This window comes from Herpailurus yagouaroundi, unplaced genomic scaffold, assembly GCF_014898765.1.
Source record: "Herpailurus yagouaroundi ecotype Mexico unplaced genomic scaffold, PumYag 140, whole genome shotgun sequence".
In the NCBI taxonomy this organism is placed as follows: domain Eukaryota; kingdom Metazoa; phylum Chordata; class Mammalia; order Carnivora; family Felidae; genus Herpailurus; species Herpailurus yagouaroundi.
The window spans coordinates 24612792-24630820 of NW_024412395.1; the positions used below are offsets into that span (position 1 = coordinate 24612792).

Consider the following 18029-nt stretch of genomic DNA (forward strand, 5'->3'; position numbering starts at 1 on the left):
ACTCTGTGAGTGAAATGCTGCAAGGACCACAAAGTACCAGAGATATCACTACAAGCATGAAACCTACAGATATCACAATGACTCTAAACCCCTACCTTTCAATAATAACACTGAATGTAAATGGACTAAATGCTCCAACCAAAAGACATAGGGGATCAGAATGGATAAAAAAAAACAAAAACAAAAACAAAAAAACAAGACCCATCTACAAGAGACTCATTTTAGACCTGAGGACATCTTCAGATTGAAAGTGAGGGGCTAGAGAAGTATCTATCATGCTACTTGAAGTCAAAAGAAAGCTGGAGTAGCCATACTTATATCAGACAAACGAGACTTTAAATTAAAGGCTGTAACAAGAGATGAAGAAGGGCATTATATAATAATTTCAGGGTCTATCCATCAGGAAGAGATAACAATTATACATGTCTATACACCGAATTTGGTGGCACCCAAATATACAGAACAATTAAACACAAACATAAACAATCTTATTGATGAGAATGTGGTAACTGCAGGGCACTTTAATACTCCACTTACAACAATGGAAAGATCATCTAGAGAGAGAATGAATAAAGCAACAATAACTCCTATTCACAAATAGTTCCTGTTTGAAAGATGGGTCTGTAAAAAAGCCACATTTAATTTGTTCCCTAAAAAGAATATACTGTCTCAGTATTTGCATGTTTATGTATTCATTTAACAAATTTTTTTTTGAGCACAGCCAGCTGATGTCATGTACTGCTCTAGATGCTAGGGACAAAGCAGTTAACTAAAGTATAAAACTCCTGTTTTCATAGAGCTTACATTTTAGTGAAGAAAGCAGACAATAAGCAAACAAATAATATTTCATATTGTTTGACAGTGATAAATTCTGTGAAGAAACGTAAAGCATTAGTAGTAATTGGGATGCAAGATGCTCCTTAAAGACAATAGTTCAATTCATTATATATCTAAAAGTTTGAAACAAAGGGTTTGAGAGAAAGAATGGTGTCAAGGATGATTCCAATGTTTTGCCTTGGACGACTGGGTGAATGAGTAGGGGCTGATGTTTACCACTGTCAGGGAGAGAATCAAGACTGTGCGACACAAACAAATTGATATTTCTATTATATTTCCAATGGAGATATTGAATTGGATTTTAATATCCAAGTGAGTTTGGTGTTGAACAGAGAAGCCAGGTCTGATGATGCAAACTTACCAATCTCAGTCTCTAGATGTTTTATAAAACGATCGAAGATGTGTTTTTAAAGTCATGATACAAGATGAGAGCACTTAGGAAATCAATAGAGACGTCCAAAGAACTGAACACTGATCATGCCAAAATAATGAGGATAATGTAGCAAAAAAAAAAAAAAAAAAAAGAGAAAAAAATTCCCAGTAAGCTAAAAGGAAAACTCTAAAATGTACTGCTTTAAAAAGGAAAAGTATTCAAAAAGGAGACAATGATTAGTTGTGTGGTAAGCCCTATAACTAAGTAATTAGGCAACTGGAGGTCACTGGTACTCCTGACAGTAGAAGTTTAAGTGATTCATAAGAATATAAGACTGATAGGGGCGCCTGGGTGGCTCTTTTGATTGGGCGTCCAACTTAAGCTCAGGTTATGTTCTCACAATCTGTAGTTCGAGCCCAGTGTCAGGCTCTGTGCTGAAAGTTCAGAGCCTGGAGCTGCTTCTGATTCTGTGTCGCCCTCTCTCTGGCCCTCCCCCGATAATGTGGTATCTCACTCTCTCTCTCTAGAAATAAACAAACATTCAAAAAAAAATTTTTTTTTAATATAAGACTGATTTAAGTGGGCTCAAGACAGAAGGGGAGAATGTAAATAAAGGAAAAAAACACATTCTGTGAGTTTTTCTATAAAGAGAAAAGAAAAATGGAGTGGTAGCTGAAGAGGAATGTAGGTTCAAAGAAAGCTGTTTACTATCATCTTTACAACAAGCTTATATGCTGATGGGATGATCCAGCAGAAGTGAAAATAGAAAACAATTATATGAGACTAATTCTTGAGTAGGAGAGAGAATTTGGGATTGGTCCACAATTGCAGAGATAGGCCTTAGGTACTAGCACAGTGTGTTCTTTCACTCAAACAAGAGGATGGTGAAGTGATTAGTTCTAGATACAGATAGATTGGTACATTTAATAAACTTCAGGGCGAGAAAATTCTCTTCTGATTGCTTCTATTTTCTCAAGTAAATATGACACAAAAACATCATGTTAGAATAAGGAGACATACGAAAATTCATTATCTAGGGGCGGAAAAGGAAAAGGTCATTTAACCTATTTCACTGTTTTCTGACCAGGCTGCCAAAGGACATAAACATACAACCTATGCTTAAGATTGCAATTGTTTACTTTGTTATTAAAAAGACAGATTAGTTCTAGGTAGGTACTCAACAGTAATTATATACCAAACTTCTAGGTACTTTACCAGATATATTCTTGGCAATTTGATGGTATGTTGTTCGAAACTTCTAAAGACTACTAAAATATAATTTATCTAACAATTTTACACATGTAACCTGTCATGGATAATACAGATGGAGGCTCTGTGAGTCCTAGTGTTACCAAGAAATGCTCATATACATTTAAAACTGTAATCAATACGATGCATTTTCTTTTCTCAGGACTAACATAACTCTAAGCAGCTTGACTTGGAAGAATATGCAGACTACCAGTCATTAAAGTCAAGGGCAAGTATGTTCTCTAGAGGGAGGAGTGCAGGAGAGGTACTCTCTAACTATGGTTATTTCTTTGTTGATTGGTATTGATACAGGGGATGCCTTGAAGGCACCCTGGAAGAAAAAAAATTTTTTTATTAGAAATGACAAAATATTATCTTTTACTCAGCTTTATTTTTTCCCTGAGAATTTCAATAGTTGTATACTTCTACTTCTCCCAAAGTAATAGAGAAGTTATATACATATGCATATCCTTGCATCACTTTCAAATTGAATAACTCATAATTTCTATGAATTAAAATGTGCTTCATTTGTTTTTAATTTTCATTATATGTCCAACTTAAGACAAAAAAGGGAGTGCATTTGATCTATAATTGTAGTGCATGATATGATCTATCACCTACATCTGGTATTTTCTTACACTCTGGATAAATCAAAGGTGTCATGACACATAAGACACCATGGTTATGTTCTCTAAGATGTCAAGAAAGGTGCAACACTGTGAAAATGATGTTCTCTTAGAAAAAAAATCAAAACAAAACAGAAAAAACACACATAGAATATTCATGAGCAGTTTAATAACTCAACACAGCATACTCATTAATGGGGTTTGGGTGGGGAAAAAAAGTGTGATATTTAATTTGGGTAATGGAAATTCTATCTGAAATCATTGCCCTGGTCTGTCATGGAATGTGATTTCCAACTAAGAGCCAGAAAAGAAGTAGGGTATGAATAGTCCAGGAAATAGAGAAATATGTTGATTGGTCAGGCTAGGTTTTCAAAGGCAGCCTGTGAAACTCTAGCATTTCTCTAGGACGGAGCTTTAGTCAATACCACACGATTGCAGGCAGAGTGGCTTGGTCTACAGCTATATCTGCATAGTCAGCACACTAGGATTATATGTCAGTCTGAGGAGGGCTTGGGCTAGAGGGCACATTTGTGGACATTATGCATATTTTTGCCAATCATTTCAATGTCACTACTACAGCAAAGGTAGCAAGAGCCCTGATTAACAGGATAAAACTGGGAAAATACCCCACTGTTTTTTGTTTTCATCTTTTCCAGCCTTTTGGCATTCTTTTTACCAATCCTCAAAATCCCAGTCCCCTATTCTGCTTCCTGGATGTTCACAAAATTGCTTAAAGCATCCAAAAAAAAAAAAAAAATTACCAAGCACATACTCTGAATTAGGCACTGACTTACTTCTCTGCCACTTACTATTTACCATAGTATACACAATTTCTTCCATGTATATGTGACTGAGTAAACAACAGCAAATTTGGGTACCTATGCTGGTTATGGTCCACTAGGCTCACTTCTAGCTCAGAGTCTCATATACCATCATGTCATCAAATGCCATTCTCAGTTACCTACCCCACAATAAAACGACAACTTGGACAGGAACTAGACCTTTGGACTACCTAAAAATAGCAAAACCTATGGATAGTGAATCTTCAGATGTCAAGACATAATCACATATCATTCTGGAGGAAGCCATTCTTATCCAGATGGCATAGTGAAATAGATCTGACCTACTTAGTCTCATAAATTATCAAAGTTACTAAGACTTAATATGTTACCCTCCCTAAGAATACTCACATTTTAATATAGAGTGCTTTAAAAAAAAACAAAGAGAACAAGGAAATTACATTGTAATAACTGAATTCCAAGCATTTCAAGTGGCTGATAAGGCTATGACACTATAAACAAGGTACTCTTCCTTCGCTATACTGCCACTTGCCTATTTCCACACAAGCCGAACCAGCACCTGCAGAAAATGTTGAATGATCCCTCTACCTTCTAAAGGAAAAATTTAAACTATACATTAGATAATAACAGAATTGGAGGTAGACATAGGAGTTATAGGACATTATATTTTGTTTTATTTCTCTTTAAGAATTGCAGCAAAGAAAACAGTGAGTGGTATGAAAACATTCCCTAGCATTGTCTAAGGTTGTGATTCTGTGGATTATATATGAATTATGATTTGTGTTTCTTACGCCTAAGAGTTCCATTGCCTAAATGGTCTCCTCACTGTCCCAATCAGTGAATAGCGTAGTATAAACTGTAATAGAATCCTAAAGTTATTTAATGGACTCTCTTGACTCACTACTCTAGTTCACTACATGGCAAAGAGGTACACTCTCTCTCTCATGGAGCCACTTATTACAGTGTCTCTACACTGATGATACAATTATTCAGTGCTCTTTATTCTGGGACTGCTTTAGTGCAATCAGTAGGGTCCTACTGGTACTGTAGAACTGTAAACTGGGTTAAGTGCCTGTCTTGAGCAAATGGTCAGGAGACTGAAAAGTACAGTCCAATGTGCCTGACTTTATCAGGAGTAAACCTGGCAACAGTTCATAAGTTAAACACCCTTGGCTATTACTTTCATTTTTACAGGTTCTGCAGGAGCCCACTTTTAGCCTTAAATGCCCACATTTAATGCTTACTTCTATATTAAAATTTGTCTAAATCATTTGAAAGAAAGTAAATTAAAAAAAAACCTTTTCATTTTCAGATTTGACAACTCTAGAACTCTAATCTCAAAAAAAAAAAGTATACAGTGACCTTAAATGGATATGTATAGATATTTTAATGATTATGTTTAAAACATTTTAAAAAAAACATTTTAACATTTATTTTTGAAAGACAGAGCACAAGCAGGGGAGGGGCAGAGAGAAAGGGAGACAATCTGAAGCAGGCTCCAGGCTCTGAGCTGTTAGCACAGAGCTGGACACGAAGCTCAAACTCATGAACTGTGAGGTCATGACCCAAGCCAAAGTCAAATGCTTAACCAACTGAGCCACCCAGGTGCCCCTAAAACATTTTTTCAAATGACAAGTCCTTATGTTGAGTTAAAAATTTACTAGCTTTTGGATCACCTGAGTGACTCAGTCAGTTGAGCGTGGGACTCTTGATCTCGGCTCAGGTCAATGATCTCATGGTGTGTGAGTTCAAGGCCTGCATTGGGCTTTGCACTAACAGCACAGAGCCTGCTTGGGATTCATATTCTCTCTCAATCTCTCTCTCTCTCTCTCTCTCCCTCTCTTTCTCTCTCTCTCTCTCTCAAAGTAAATAAACTTACAAATTGTTTTTAAAAATTACTAGCTTTTGGGGCGCCTGGGTGGCGCACTCGGTTAAGCGTCCGACTTCAGCCAGGTCACGATCTCGCGGTCCTTGAGTTCGAGCCCCGCGTCGGGCTCTGGGCTGATGGCTCGGAGCCTGGAGCCTGTTTCCAATTCTGTGTCTCCCTCTCTCTCTGCCCCTCACCCGTTCGTGCTCTGTCTCTCTCTGTCCCAAAAAAAATAAACGTTGAAAAAAAAAAAAAAAGAAGTAACCGTTTAAAAAAAAAATAAAAATAAAAATTACTAGCTTTTAATGTGTGTCCCATTCCAAAGTTATGAACATTCCATTATGACATTCATATTCCAGTATGTCTCCCACTACATAGTACTATAACTATTATGTAAAATTATTGTTTAATGTACATTATAAACTTTCTTCCATTTGGAAATTATTCACTTTGATATCAAATGGATAGTTGGACTAGATTACCTTTGAGTTCCTTCCAACCTTGAAATTATTGATTCTACATTTCAGGAATCAGGTCAATCTTACCACGCATAGAAAAGAATTTGTCTCTGTTGCATGAATTAACAGGAATGAAAAGGACTCTTGCCTAACATTAATTTCTTCCCCCATCTACCAAAAGGTCTAAAATCTCCTACCCCTTATTAGTTATTTATTAAAGGTGCTCTTAAGGCTTGTGAATTTTACTTGGATTCAGACACTATATTACAAAGACAGCATATTACAAAGGTGGGATAATCAATTAATAGTAATTAGGTAAATTAATCTAAGTTAACTGTCACATTGAAAATAAGACCCCACAGGCACATTTTGGGATGAATAGCTGAGGAATGACCATGTTGTTATTCTGTGCTGAAAGCTATAAGCAGCTTCCTAGCCAATTGAATCTGCCTCTCTCTGCCTTCACAGAAAAGGCTATTCTTTCAAGAACTTTTTAGTTTTCCCATCTATCATTTAGAAAGCCTTTTGCAGAACCCTCCCCTTGGATCTAGTTTTAATTTCCCATTGTATCCCTTGGCCTTGACATTTCTTTCTCCCTTTCTCTCTTTCTTTCTTTTGTCTATAAGTCTTTTACACACACCCACTATTCTGGACCAGCCCATTCTAACCTCCCATAGTTTCTCATGCTCCCATATTCTGAGATGGCTGGAACTCTGGCTTATAGGAAAAATTAGCTTTTAGAGTCCAGTAGGGTAGGACTGTAAAGGAAGAAAAAAGAGGGGCCAATCTAAGCAGCCAGGTAAAGGAAATAAGGAATAGCAAAGCCTTAAAACACATGTGGTTTAATTCAAAACATTTTCCTAGCACTCATCAGTCATGGCAACACTACAGTATAACATTGCCACAATAATATAAGGCTGATGCATTAACTAACATTTTACATATAACTGAAGCCAAAAGTATCCTCTGGTTCATTTGTTATCAATTTGAGAAAACCAAAGCAAAAGTGATCGTTGTCCTTTAGAATTTGTACAAATACATTGGTTCAAACATCCATGTGACCTTTAGAACTAGTCAATATATGGTATAGACTTGTATCATTTACTATATTACTAGCAACTCATTTTTCTAAAACTATAAACCCCAGGAACATTCTCATAAAAACTGTATCTTTCAAACTCTGTAGGCTAATATTGTCATCAAGCCAACCACCAAGAGGTGAAGGCTTTTATATGTTCCATTATCAATTCTAGATTCATCAAATCTCCTTGATTCAGCATTATATTATCACGTACCATCCTTCACTGGTTACATTGTTATTGGCAGATACCTTCTCCACACAAAGAAAGGAAGTGCCTCTTTGTATAGGGTTTATTACATTACACCCTCCCTGTAAAGCCACAGCAATATTGTGTGGATCAATAGAAACCGTAAAGAACAAGCCTTCTACTTCTTCAGCCCATCAATATTTTATGTCAGAACTCTCAGTGGTAGGAAAAAAGAATATGCGACCTGATTTAATTTTTCTCAAGGATTGCCCCCCCAAAATAAATGTGGCCTCATAAACCAAGTCAACAGTTCAAAGAAGTAAACTAAGAAGTAAAAGAGTTTCTGTCTAATTTGGTATACAAATGTCTTGTAAATAATTTAACACACTGTCTCAGGAAAATGGTTGAAAGTATAACATGAGGTTATGTTGTAGAGGGAGACAGCTGTGGCTGTTTGCGAAGCAAATCCAATGCTTTGCTCAATCTATCTTCAAAAAAGGGAATGGAGGGGTGCCTGGGTGGCGCAGTCGGTTAAGCGTCCGACTTCAGCCAGGTCACGATCTCGGGGTCCGTGAGTTCGAGCCCCGCATCAGGCTCTGGGCTGATGGCTCAGAGCCTGGAGCCTGTTTCCGATTCTGTGTCTCCCTCTCTCTCTGCTCCTCCCCCGTTCATGCTCTGTCTCTCTCTGTCCCAAAAATAAATAAACGTTGAAAAAAAAAATTAAAAAAAAAAAAAAAGGAATGGAATGCTATCCCATGCTTCATTTTATAATTGCTAATAAAAGGGGGTAAAGGGGCACTCAGTAATTCATCAAAACATCATAATTTGAAAACCCATAAAATGAAACCAGATTTGAGAAAACTTAGAACCTAAATGGAACAGCATGTACAATATTTCCTTGTATTATTCTTAATTCAGCCCACAAAATATTAGCATTATCCTATTGTTACTAACATATCTCAAGGCTATTTCATTAGCAAATCATCTACACTTACTGAGTGTTTACAATAGACTGAATACTGTGCTGAAACAATAGGCTTCTCCCCACCCCCCTCCCACACCAGGGACAAGGTAATAGGAAGGCAGTTTTGAAACAAGAATTCCAAATACTTAAGAGTGTAGCATTCATGGGGCTCCTGGGTGGCTCAGTTGGTTGAGCCGCTGACTTGAGCTCAGGTCATGATCTTGCAGTCTGTGAGTTTGAGCCCTATGTGGGGATCTGTGACAACAGCTCAGAGCCTGAAGCCTGCTTTGGATTCTATGTCTCCCTCTCTCTCTGTCCCTCCCCACTCATCCTCTGTCTCTGTCACTCTCTTTCTTAAAACTAAATAAATATTAAAAACATTTTTTAAAAAAGAGTGGAGCATTCATCTTAGTAATTTTAACCAGGAAGAAAAGTTCATTCCTTCTTTTTTTTTTTTTTTCTTTGCTTTATCCTTTGCTTCCTTCCTTCTTCCCACAAATATTCACTTGAGTACCTATGTGTTCCAGGCTAGATCAGAATTCAGTAAATAACAAAAAACAAAACTCACAAGTTCCATACTCTCATAACACTTCCATTATTCTGAAGAAATCATGATAAGCAAATGCATAATGGGGTTCATTTCAAATGGTAGTGGTATAAAAAAAATAAAAATGAAAAATCAAAGTGATTGAGGAAGAATACATAAATAAATAAATATGGGAAACAAGATAGTGATAGAGAGGGTACATACTGTTAAGCAGAATGGGCAGCAAGGGTATTCTGAATGTAGCCATTTTAGCTAAGCTTTGAATGGTAAGAATGTGCATATCATAGAGAAAAGCATTGCAGGCAAATAAAACATTAAGTGGAAAGACCTCAAGGCAAGAGCAATGCTGTTGAACAACAACAACAACAACAAAAAACATTATAGCTGGTGTGTGATGAAAGGAGAGAGTAGCACTAAGTGAGACTGGAAAGGTAAATGTTGCCAGACCATTAGGTTCTTACATGTCTTGTGAGAAGTTTGGATTATATTAAGATGAGTGAAAGTAATGGAAGATTTTAAGCTGGAGAATGAAGTGACTTGGTTTCTATTTTAGCAGATCACTTTATTATGCTGAGTATGAATTTTGGTGAGAAAGCAGGAGCTCAAAGAAACCAGTTGAGAATCTATTTCCTAATCTAGGAGAGAGATGGATGATTAACATCAATTCATTTCTTTTCAACAGGTTTTGTCAAAAATTAGAAACTTCCTATTAATGGAAGGAGTTCTGCAATGACCAGTGACAACCAAAATAACTACTCTGGATTTTTAAGTATGGATCAGGGAATTAAAATGAAGGGGAAAAAATCGATTTCTTTCAAGTCCATATTACTCTACTACATTTCTAACAAAAAGGAACTGAATAAAGGAAATAAATTATAGAAGGACAAAAACCATAACTTACCGTTTTTGGCTTTGCAAGATCTGTTGTCTGGCTGCATTATGTAGCCGTCCACACAACTGCAAGCATAGGATCCGTATGTATTTATGCAGGTCTGGCTGCATGCACCATAAACAGCACATTCATCTTGATCTACAAGGAAAATGGGCATCATTTGTAAGCAGATTTATTGTTGGGCATTTTGTTTCTCCTGAAAGAAATTTTCTTTTTCAAATTTTGGAAGGAGATTATTATATTAGAAAGGAAGAGCCAAGTCCAAAAGTCTTTTCAAAACCACACTAACTGAAAGTCAAAATTCAATATTGCTTTAATAGTTACAGAGATGCAAGATCAAACTTAATACCTAATATTTTATTTTAAAAGAGAATTTATTTGCATTTCTCATGGGCAGGATAGAAGTCCCTATATCCTTTTCAAAGACAAAAATGCATTCCAAAGAATATTTGCTGACTAGATCTAGTGTTCATGACAGACTTTTTCACTATTGTAACAAAGAAATTAGTCTAGTAACATGGTTTTAAATGAACAGATTAAGAGTTATGAGCCAAACTATGCAAACCACCCTCACTAAATCAAAAAGAGGAAACTATTAAACAGTGTTTAAAAGAAAAAAAATCATCTTAAATTGTATTTTAATATCTAGGGTCCTCTTTCTATTCTTTACATTCTTCCTCTCCCTATACTCCTTCTTCCTGCATCTTGTTCAAATCTCTATAAACAGCAAGTACTTAATGATTCTTAACCAACCAGGAAAATAAAATAAAAAAAAATTGCGTCAGCTAATAACTTTGACAAATGTACATTCAGCCTGTCCTGTGTACATGTATGATACTAATCCCTGAAGAAACAAACAAAAAAAAATTTTGATGCAACATGGTTCCTACCTCTAAGTGAAACAAGTCTAATGAAATATAATTTCAATTCTGTGCATTTCCTTATAATAGAGGCACAGTCTGGTTATGATAGAAACACAGCGAAGTGAACTGGCTTGGAATTAGAGGTAGAATATTAAGTGAAGGCTGCATACTGAGTTTAAAGGATGATGTGGACTTTCTCAGATTAAGTAAGATAGGATAAGATGGAAAGTGGCACTCCAGTTAAAACAGCATAGTGGGGGTTTCAAAGGAGCATAAGGGGTCAAGTGGAATAAGGGCAGATAAGGAGAAGTGGTAAGAGATGCACTGAGTAAGTAGTTTTGGGGTCAGATAATGAAGTTATTTGTATGCTAAAGGGTTGTACATTATACACAGGAATTGGGAAAGCATTATTAGAGCTATCTAATCAACTTTATATTTTAAAACTAAATGAACATATATAAAACTGGATTGGTGAATGTAGGGAAGAGATCCTGAAAAATTAGCTATGTGCTAATTTCACACAAGAAATTGTATTTTCATGCCATTATACTTTGAACAAAGTGGTGGGGGGATGGAGGAAAGGGAATGGACTGAAATGTTTAAGAAACACAACAGACTACATGTGAAGACTGGATAGATGGAAATGAGTGGTGGTACACTAAAATCAGTGGTATGATAAAAATATGTATTTATTCCTTATCCTCAGTGTCTGGCACAGAGTTCCTAAAATCTTTATAATTTTCTGAGCAATAGCAGTGTCTTTTGTTATTTAGAAGTCCCTTCAGAATATACCTTAGTCTAGGCCAATGAGGTGACTCAGGGTGGGACCACCAGATAATGCCAGGATGGCATCACCAGAAAGATCAAACACACGATTAAAGGGTGGAAACTCTCAGCCAACCCTCTGAACACTGAACTAAGAAAAGAGTTTACTAAGGAAAAGCAAAAATATTCCTGAGTAGCTAAGGGGCCATTTAAATTGGGAAACTGCATTTGCATGTCATTAATTTGCACTTTTCTGAGATTTCTTTGGCTTCATATAACAGCTTGCATTCATGGACAGTTTGTTTGAAATAAGTTGCTTTGGGGATAAAAAAAAAAAAGTATTTGAAGCTAAGTTTCCACTGATAATAAAAGAAATTAAACATTCTATTTGGTAAAATCCAGCCCCTAGTGGCAGAAATGATTTTTATCAATTTTCAGATTTTTCAACCTTAATTTTATTGGTTCCTATTTTAGTTTTTCTGACATGATTGTGCTATCCAGGATAGCATTATGATTAATCATTTTTTTGTTGTTGTTCTTCTTAACCAGAATGCACTGCTATAACATTCATGTAACTTCACAAAATTGGCTGCAAAGGAATAGGCATGTCATTACTTATAATGCTGCTTTCTTTCTCCCTTTAAGGACAGAAATTACCCTGGAAATAGGCTTCAGGAAGGCATAAATCATGCTCAGATATGGCCATCCAGGAGTGCAGAGAAAGTAAAACGAGTTCCTCTTTCATTGGTGACCTTCCATACTGATTGATGCCTAAGTCCTCACTAACATTCAAAAGAAGATATTGATTATGTTTTTTTTTATGGATTTAATTAGGATATTGGGGAGAAACAGATCCATGCAAAAGCAGCTGAAAATCCTGACTACTACAGGACTCAGATGTAGCAAAAGAGTAAGGATGCTGTATAGGTATATTAGCCTAACCTGTGTGAATGGAAAGAGCTGTTTTGAACTGGAAATTGCATGCATGTATGCATTCAAGCAAAAGTACTATTCATATATGGCTGACATTAATGATTATACAGTGTCTAATGTTGCCAGATCTTCTGTTTTTTTACATAAAGTCTGAGATTTTGTGTGTAATCTTCTGATTTTTTACTTTTGGTTTAAAAATGGTGAGTCAAATACACATGGACTATTTGGTCCACCTATAGTCAGAGTAAATAGTCTCTGTGTGTCACAAACATTTAATAATAAATGTTTCTGTAATATTTGTATTATACAGAAAATAAACAACCAATGAAAAATTCAAGCCCAGATGTACATTAAAAAGCAATGAGACTTTTCAAGGCAAGAATAAGTAGGCTCTGTAGACCCAAGTTTTAGTCCCAAGTCTATTACTAAGAAGATGTGTAAGACTTAAATAAGTCACTTAATTTCTCAGGGTCTCACTTTTCTCACTTCTGTCATTAGAAATTTGAACAATATTCTCTCTGAGGACTCTTTCAACATTAAGATTCTGTTACTAGGGGCAAGTGATAATTTTAAAGCAAAGGTTTAATGTAATCGGCAAAGCACCACTTTCTTTACAAAATACTTTATTAGTGGCTGTGGCAATGCAGATATTGTTTGATCATATATACAGATTCTACATTTTATATTTTCTATATACAGGTTCTAAATACTATATAAAATAATGTATTACTTATATTGTGAATGTATCAGATTTATATGTATATATTAACCTATAAGTAATGGAAATGAACAGAATCGAGAAGTAACCTAGAATTGTTTGGTATGGCAGAGTGGAGTCATTTCAGAGAGTAAACATGTGCTATAGAGCATTCACAAAAGCAAGGATTAAGACATTAAAAACACACATAAATATTTTTATGCTCATCATTATTGCTATTGGTAAAATGCCAACTGCCAGAATCACTAATCCAAAAAAGTAAAAATTGTAAAGAATGTTACATGACATCATTAACCTACCTCAGTTAGTAACAAATGTCTACTTCCCTGCAGCTATATAACTAGCAGAAAACATTTAGGAAGTTAAAACCATTTGTGGCTCAGTCAGTTAAGCGTCTGACTTCAGCTCAGGTCACGATCTCACAGTTTGTGAGTTCAAGTCCCACATTGGGCTCTATGCTCACAGCTCGGAGCCTGAAGCCTGCTTCACATTCTATGTCTCTCTCTGTCCCTCCTCCACTTGCACTCTGTCTCGCTTTCAAGAATAAAGATTAAAAAAAATTAAAAACATTAAATCCAATGTTTGCACGGTTAACCCAAAACCACTTCCTATTTTTGACATTTCCCATGTTTGACATTATTGCAATATGAATTGAAAATTGACTGGTGAAAAATGATGTTTGTTATGTTTATGTATATGGTTTATGGGGCAGTATCATATTTTAAATCGAAGTAAACAAAAATAACATAAACAGTGTGTGAAGTATATGGTAAGTGCTCTAAGATAGTTTATTAAATTTCTATTAACTAAGCCTTTGTAAAAAAAAAAAAAGAAAAAAGAAAAAGAAACAGTAATGAAGTCATGTATCATACTTACCTCTACAGCTTCTCCCATCTTCTTTCACTTCAAACCCATCCTCACAGTAACATCTTGTACTATTTCTGACCACTGCACATTTATACTGACAATTCAACTGCTGGCAATTGGGTAATAGTTCTGTGAAACAAAATCAAAGACACTATGTCAATACAACTGTGCACACATGTGTACTGTTTTAAATTTAAATATTGTTAATATTTACTCTGTGCATGACCACGATAATATAGTTCTCATTGGTCTCCGCAAAAATTTCTGTGGTTCGTTGAGAAAACAAACAATACCTATTCCCTCTAAAATATGTTGGCTTGTATTTGTCTGAAGTATTGTTAACAAAATTTTAGATTTGTTTGGTCGTTTACTTTTTAGCTTATTATGGATGTTCAAAGTCACAAATCTTTTCAAATTCTGATAAATTAAATTATTTCAAGAGGAAAAATGTCAACCCAGTGGTTGATTTCAACATTTATGCATTTCTTATCTGACACACTAATTGATTTTCTATCTTTTAAGGGCTTGTTTTGATTTACAATCCATGTGTAACCTTCATAGCAATCAATGTGAATATATTCCATTTCAATAATTTATCTTTCATTGGTGGCAAAATATAAGACAAATACTGGACATAATATATTTCATTATATCTGAACTCTTTCAGAGCAAATACATCATTGAAGCAAAAGTTAGCAAAACCTCAGAGTAAATTAGAATTCAATATGATAAATGTATGAAACAGAGATGAAGTGACAGAAGCATATTCATTGCACAAATAATTTCTAACAGGAATAAGATTTGCTAAACTAGAAAAATATATGGATAGAATGTGTAACTGATTTTGCTGTCTGAAAATAGAAGTATTAATGGATTGCAACAATTTCTTTTTTCCCCTGGGGAGAAAAATAAGTGTTTTGAAGATTAAAGTTAAATGATTCAAAATATGTTGATATTTGCTGCAAGGTTAGCTGGTGCTTCAAAAAAAAAAATATATATATATATATATAAATTACAGTAAAAATATATGAATGCTCCAATGTAGAAAAGAACAGCTAGAACATTCAAAATTGAAATTTTGCAATTTACTACCTATATAACTATTTTCTTAGCCCAAATATTTTTCAGTTCTTTCATGCTATTATTTCATGCATCTTCCCTTTTTAGAATCCCAAATTTTCTTCCTACTGGTCAGTCACATATTATGGTCTTGCTTCCTAATTTTCACAGATGACTAAAGCAATCAAAGAGATTTTCTACAAGTTTATGCTTCACATTTATCCACATTTACCCAAATCCACATTTACCCTTAATCAAAGCCCAACTCCCTCCAATCCTTGTGCACAAATCCTGTCCCCTCTCACCTATTCGAGGATATGACTTCACCTATTCTCTGCTTCCTCTCATAATCATTTGTTAACAGTTTATATTAGATCCCCCCAGAGCCCATCTCTTTCCGACAATTAAAATATTTTTGGAACACAGTCATGCCCATTTGTTTACATATTGTCTATGGCTATTTTTACACTACAAAGGAATAGGTGACTATTTCCTAAGAGACCGAAGACCCACAAAGCCTAAACGATTTACTAGAGGGACTTACAGACAATTTTCAGATCCCTGACTAGCTCGTTCTCAGCATCAAACATGCTCTTAATTTTCCTCAACTTAAAAACAAAAAACCTTGACCTCACTTCCCCTACTAGTCAACTTTGCCTAATTTCCCTGTTCCTCTTTATAACAATAATTAAAAAAATAATCCATACTCACTGCCTCTCTCTTCTCCTGTTTCTATATTAAACCCACTCCATCGAGGTCTCACCTCCACTACTCCATAGAAACTGGTTACATAAATGTCTCTGATAACCTTGATGTTGAGAAGTACAATGGCCATTTTCAGTCCTCATCTTACTTGACATCTCAGCAGCATTTGGCAGTTAACTACAAACTGATACACATTCATCATGTTGCTTCCATAGCTTCACAGTCTTGATGTTACTCCTATTTCACAGCCCCCTTTGAAGGCTTCTTTCCATTCTAGTGAACCACTTAGGCTGAAGTGCCCAGGGCAGAAACCTTGATCTTTGTCTCTTACTGATCCAGTTGCTACTAGTGAACTCATCAAGTACCATGGCTTCCCCTCTCCCTGCAACAGAACCACAGTACCATCACTTGAAAGCTACTTGTGCTCTCCTCAACTTCTAATTTTCACTGCTTCGATCACAATCAATAATTTATTAGATTTCCTTCTCCATGAAATAGCTGGAACAATTTCTATTTCCTTGATACATATTCAACCAATATATAGATGAACTATCTGATTTCTAGGCTTGGATTTTGGGTCATTGTTAATTATATGCTAATAAAATGTTAATATTCATGTGCTGTACAAAGACCAGTAATTGCATGTGTAAAAATACATTAATAAAAATATAGAACAAGTGGTTCTTTGGAAATTATGGCATTTTTGCTTTGCATATGGTAGTTATTTACATTATAGTTTCCTTTACTAGTATCTATAACTACAATTTATAAACCTAACATATACCAAGTTCCTTAAATATGCAATCTCTTTGAAATCCTGTAACAGTTAAACTTGTAGATATTAACCGAAGATCGTGCAGCAAATATATGGGAGAGCTACCATGTAATGTCACCCTGCATACAGAGCCTAAGTTTTCAGTATTGCCTCTAATTCCCAATGTACAATATAGAGATGGTTGGAAACATGGTATACATATATTTTTATTTTTGTTTTTCATTCTAGGCTTAGTACTGTGCTATTGATAAAGCGTTTTATAATTTTTATAGGACAAATGAATCAATAAAATAGCTTAATTCTAGGATGAGGATTAACACTCTCAGGTGTCGTTTCTAGTCCATTAAATTAAACTAGGTCCTAAAGATAGTTCATTTACATCTTCAAATTAGGTAATAGACTTGTCAAATCTTGTTTGATTATGGTGGAATCAGTCCAAAATTGCCCTGAATATATATGCTACTTTAGATAACATTGATTGAGCACCTAGTCAATGCTAAGCACTCTGCCAGGGTTCCACACATACAAAATTGCTTTTCACAAATTAAGGAATTACAACATGAGTGTTGAAGTGGGTAAGGTTAGATGGGAAGGATGACAATGTAAGCAACGGTATACTTTAAAGCAGAAAAATACATATGCTAAATAAAAATACAAGTGACGTGAGCTGGAAACAGAAGGAATCCTCCAGAGACTGGAAATGAGCACAGACAATATGGAAACTAGTTGTGAAAAAAGTTTAATTTAAGCTGAAATTTAAAAGATAAGAAGAGTTCAGTAGACAAAATTTATGAAAGTGCATTCCAGATAAAGCAGACAACATGATAAAATAAATTAAAAGACACGAAAGCCTACAAGAAATAAGTACAATGATAAATAACTGTGTGTGGCTAAATGGTAGTGTTTGATGTGGTAGGAAATGGGGCTGGAATTATTGTTTTGGGCTAGATCAGAGTGGATTAATTTTTAGCCTAAGTAGACTTTTCTGTTTTGATAATGAGGATCATAGTGAGTTATTGAGGACAGAAGTGTTTGATGGTACCTAATATCAGGGAGAAAGATGAGTGAAAGACCAAGAAAGAAGAAAAGCTATCTATAAGACTAAACATAGCAAAGACAGAAATTAGAACTATGAAGATTTAGATGAATGGATGGCCAAATACTTGGTGAAAGCATAATGACAGGAAGTTAACAGTACCAATAAAATGAATTAAGAATAACAAAAAGGCTAGAAGTTTGGGGGAAAATACTAAATTTGCCTTTGACTACTTAGTTTCAAATGTTGATAAGATAATGGCCAAGAGAAAGTTGAGAATCTGAGTCTAACTAAGAAAGGAAGTCTGGACTGGAGATTTAGCTTTGGAAGTTACAAAGGAAAAGTAGGTAACTAAAGCCCAAAACAGAATAGAATCATCCTCTATAAAGAATATTTATACTACAAATGAACATAGAAAACTTTTTTTT

At 35.2% G+C, this 18029-nt stretch overlaps 1 protein-coding gene across 4 annotated transcripts in view; it reads right to left on the minus strand.

Annotated features, from left to right (window-relative positions):
* Nucleotides 1–18029, minus strand: part of LRP1B (LDL receptor related protein 1B) — a 1898953-nt gene that overhangs the window by 988929 nt on the left and 891995 nt on the right. For all 4 annotated transcript variants that reach the window (XM_040474969.1, XM_040474970.1, XM_040474968.1 and 1 more), the window contains exons 4-5: nt 14036–14155; nt 9890–10018 (exon numbers count right to left, since the gene is read on the minus strand). In XM_040474969.1, the coding sequence (XP_040330903.1) occupies nt 9890–10018; nt 14036–14155 (249 nt within the window). The remainder of the gene's footprint in view (nt 1–9889; nt 10019–14035; nt 14156–18029) is intronic.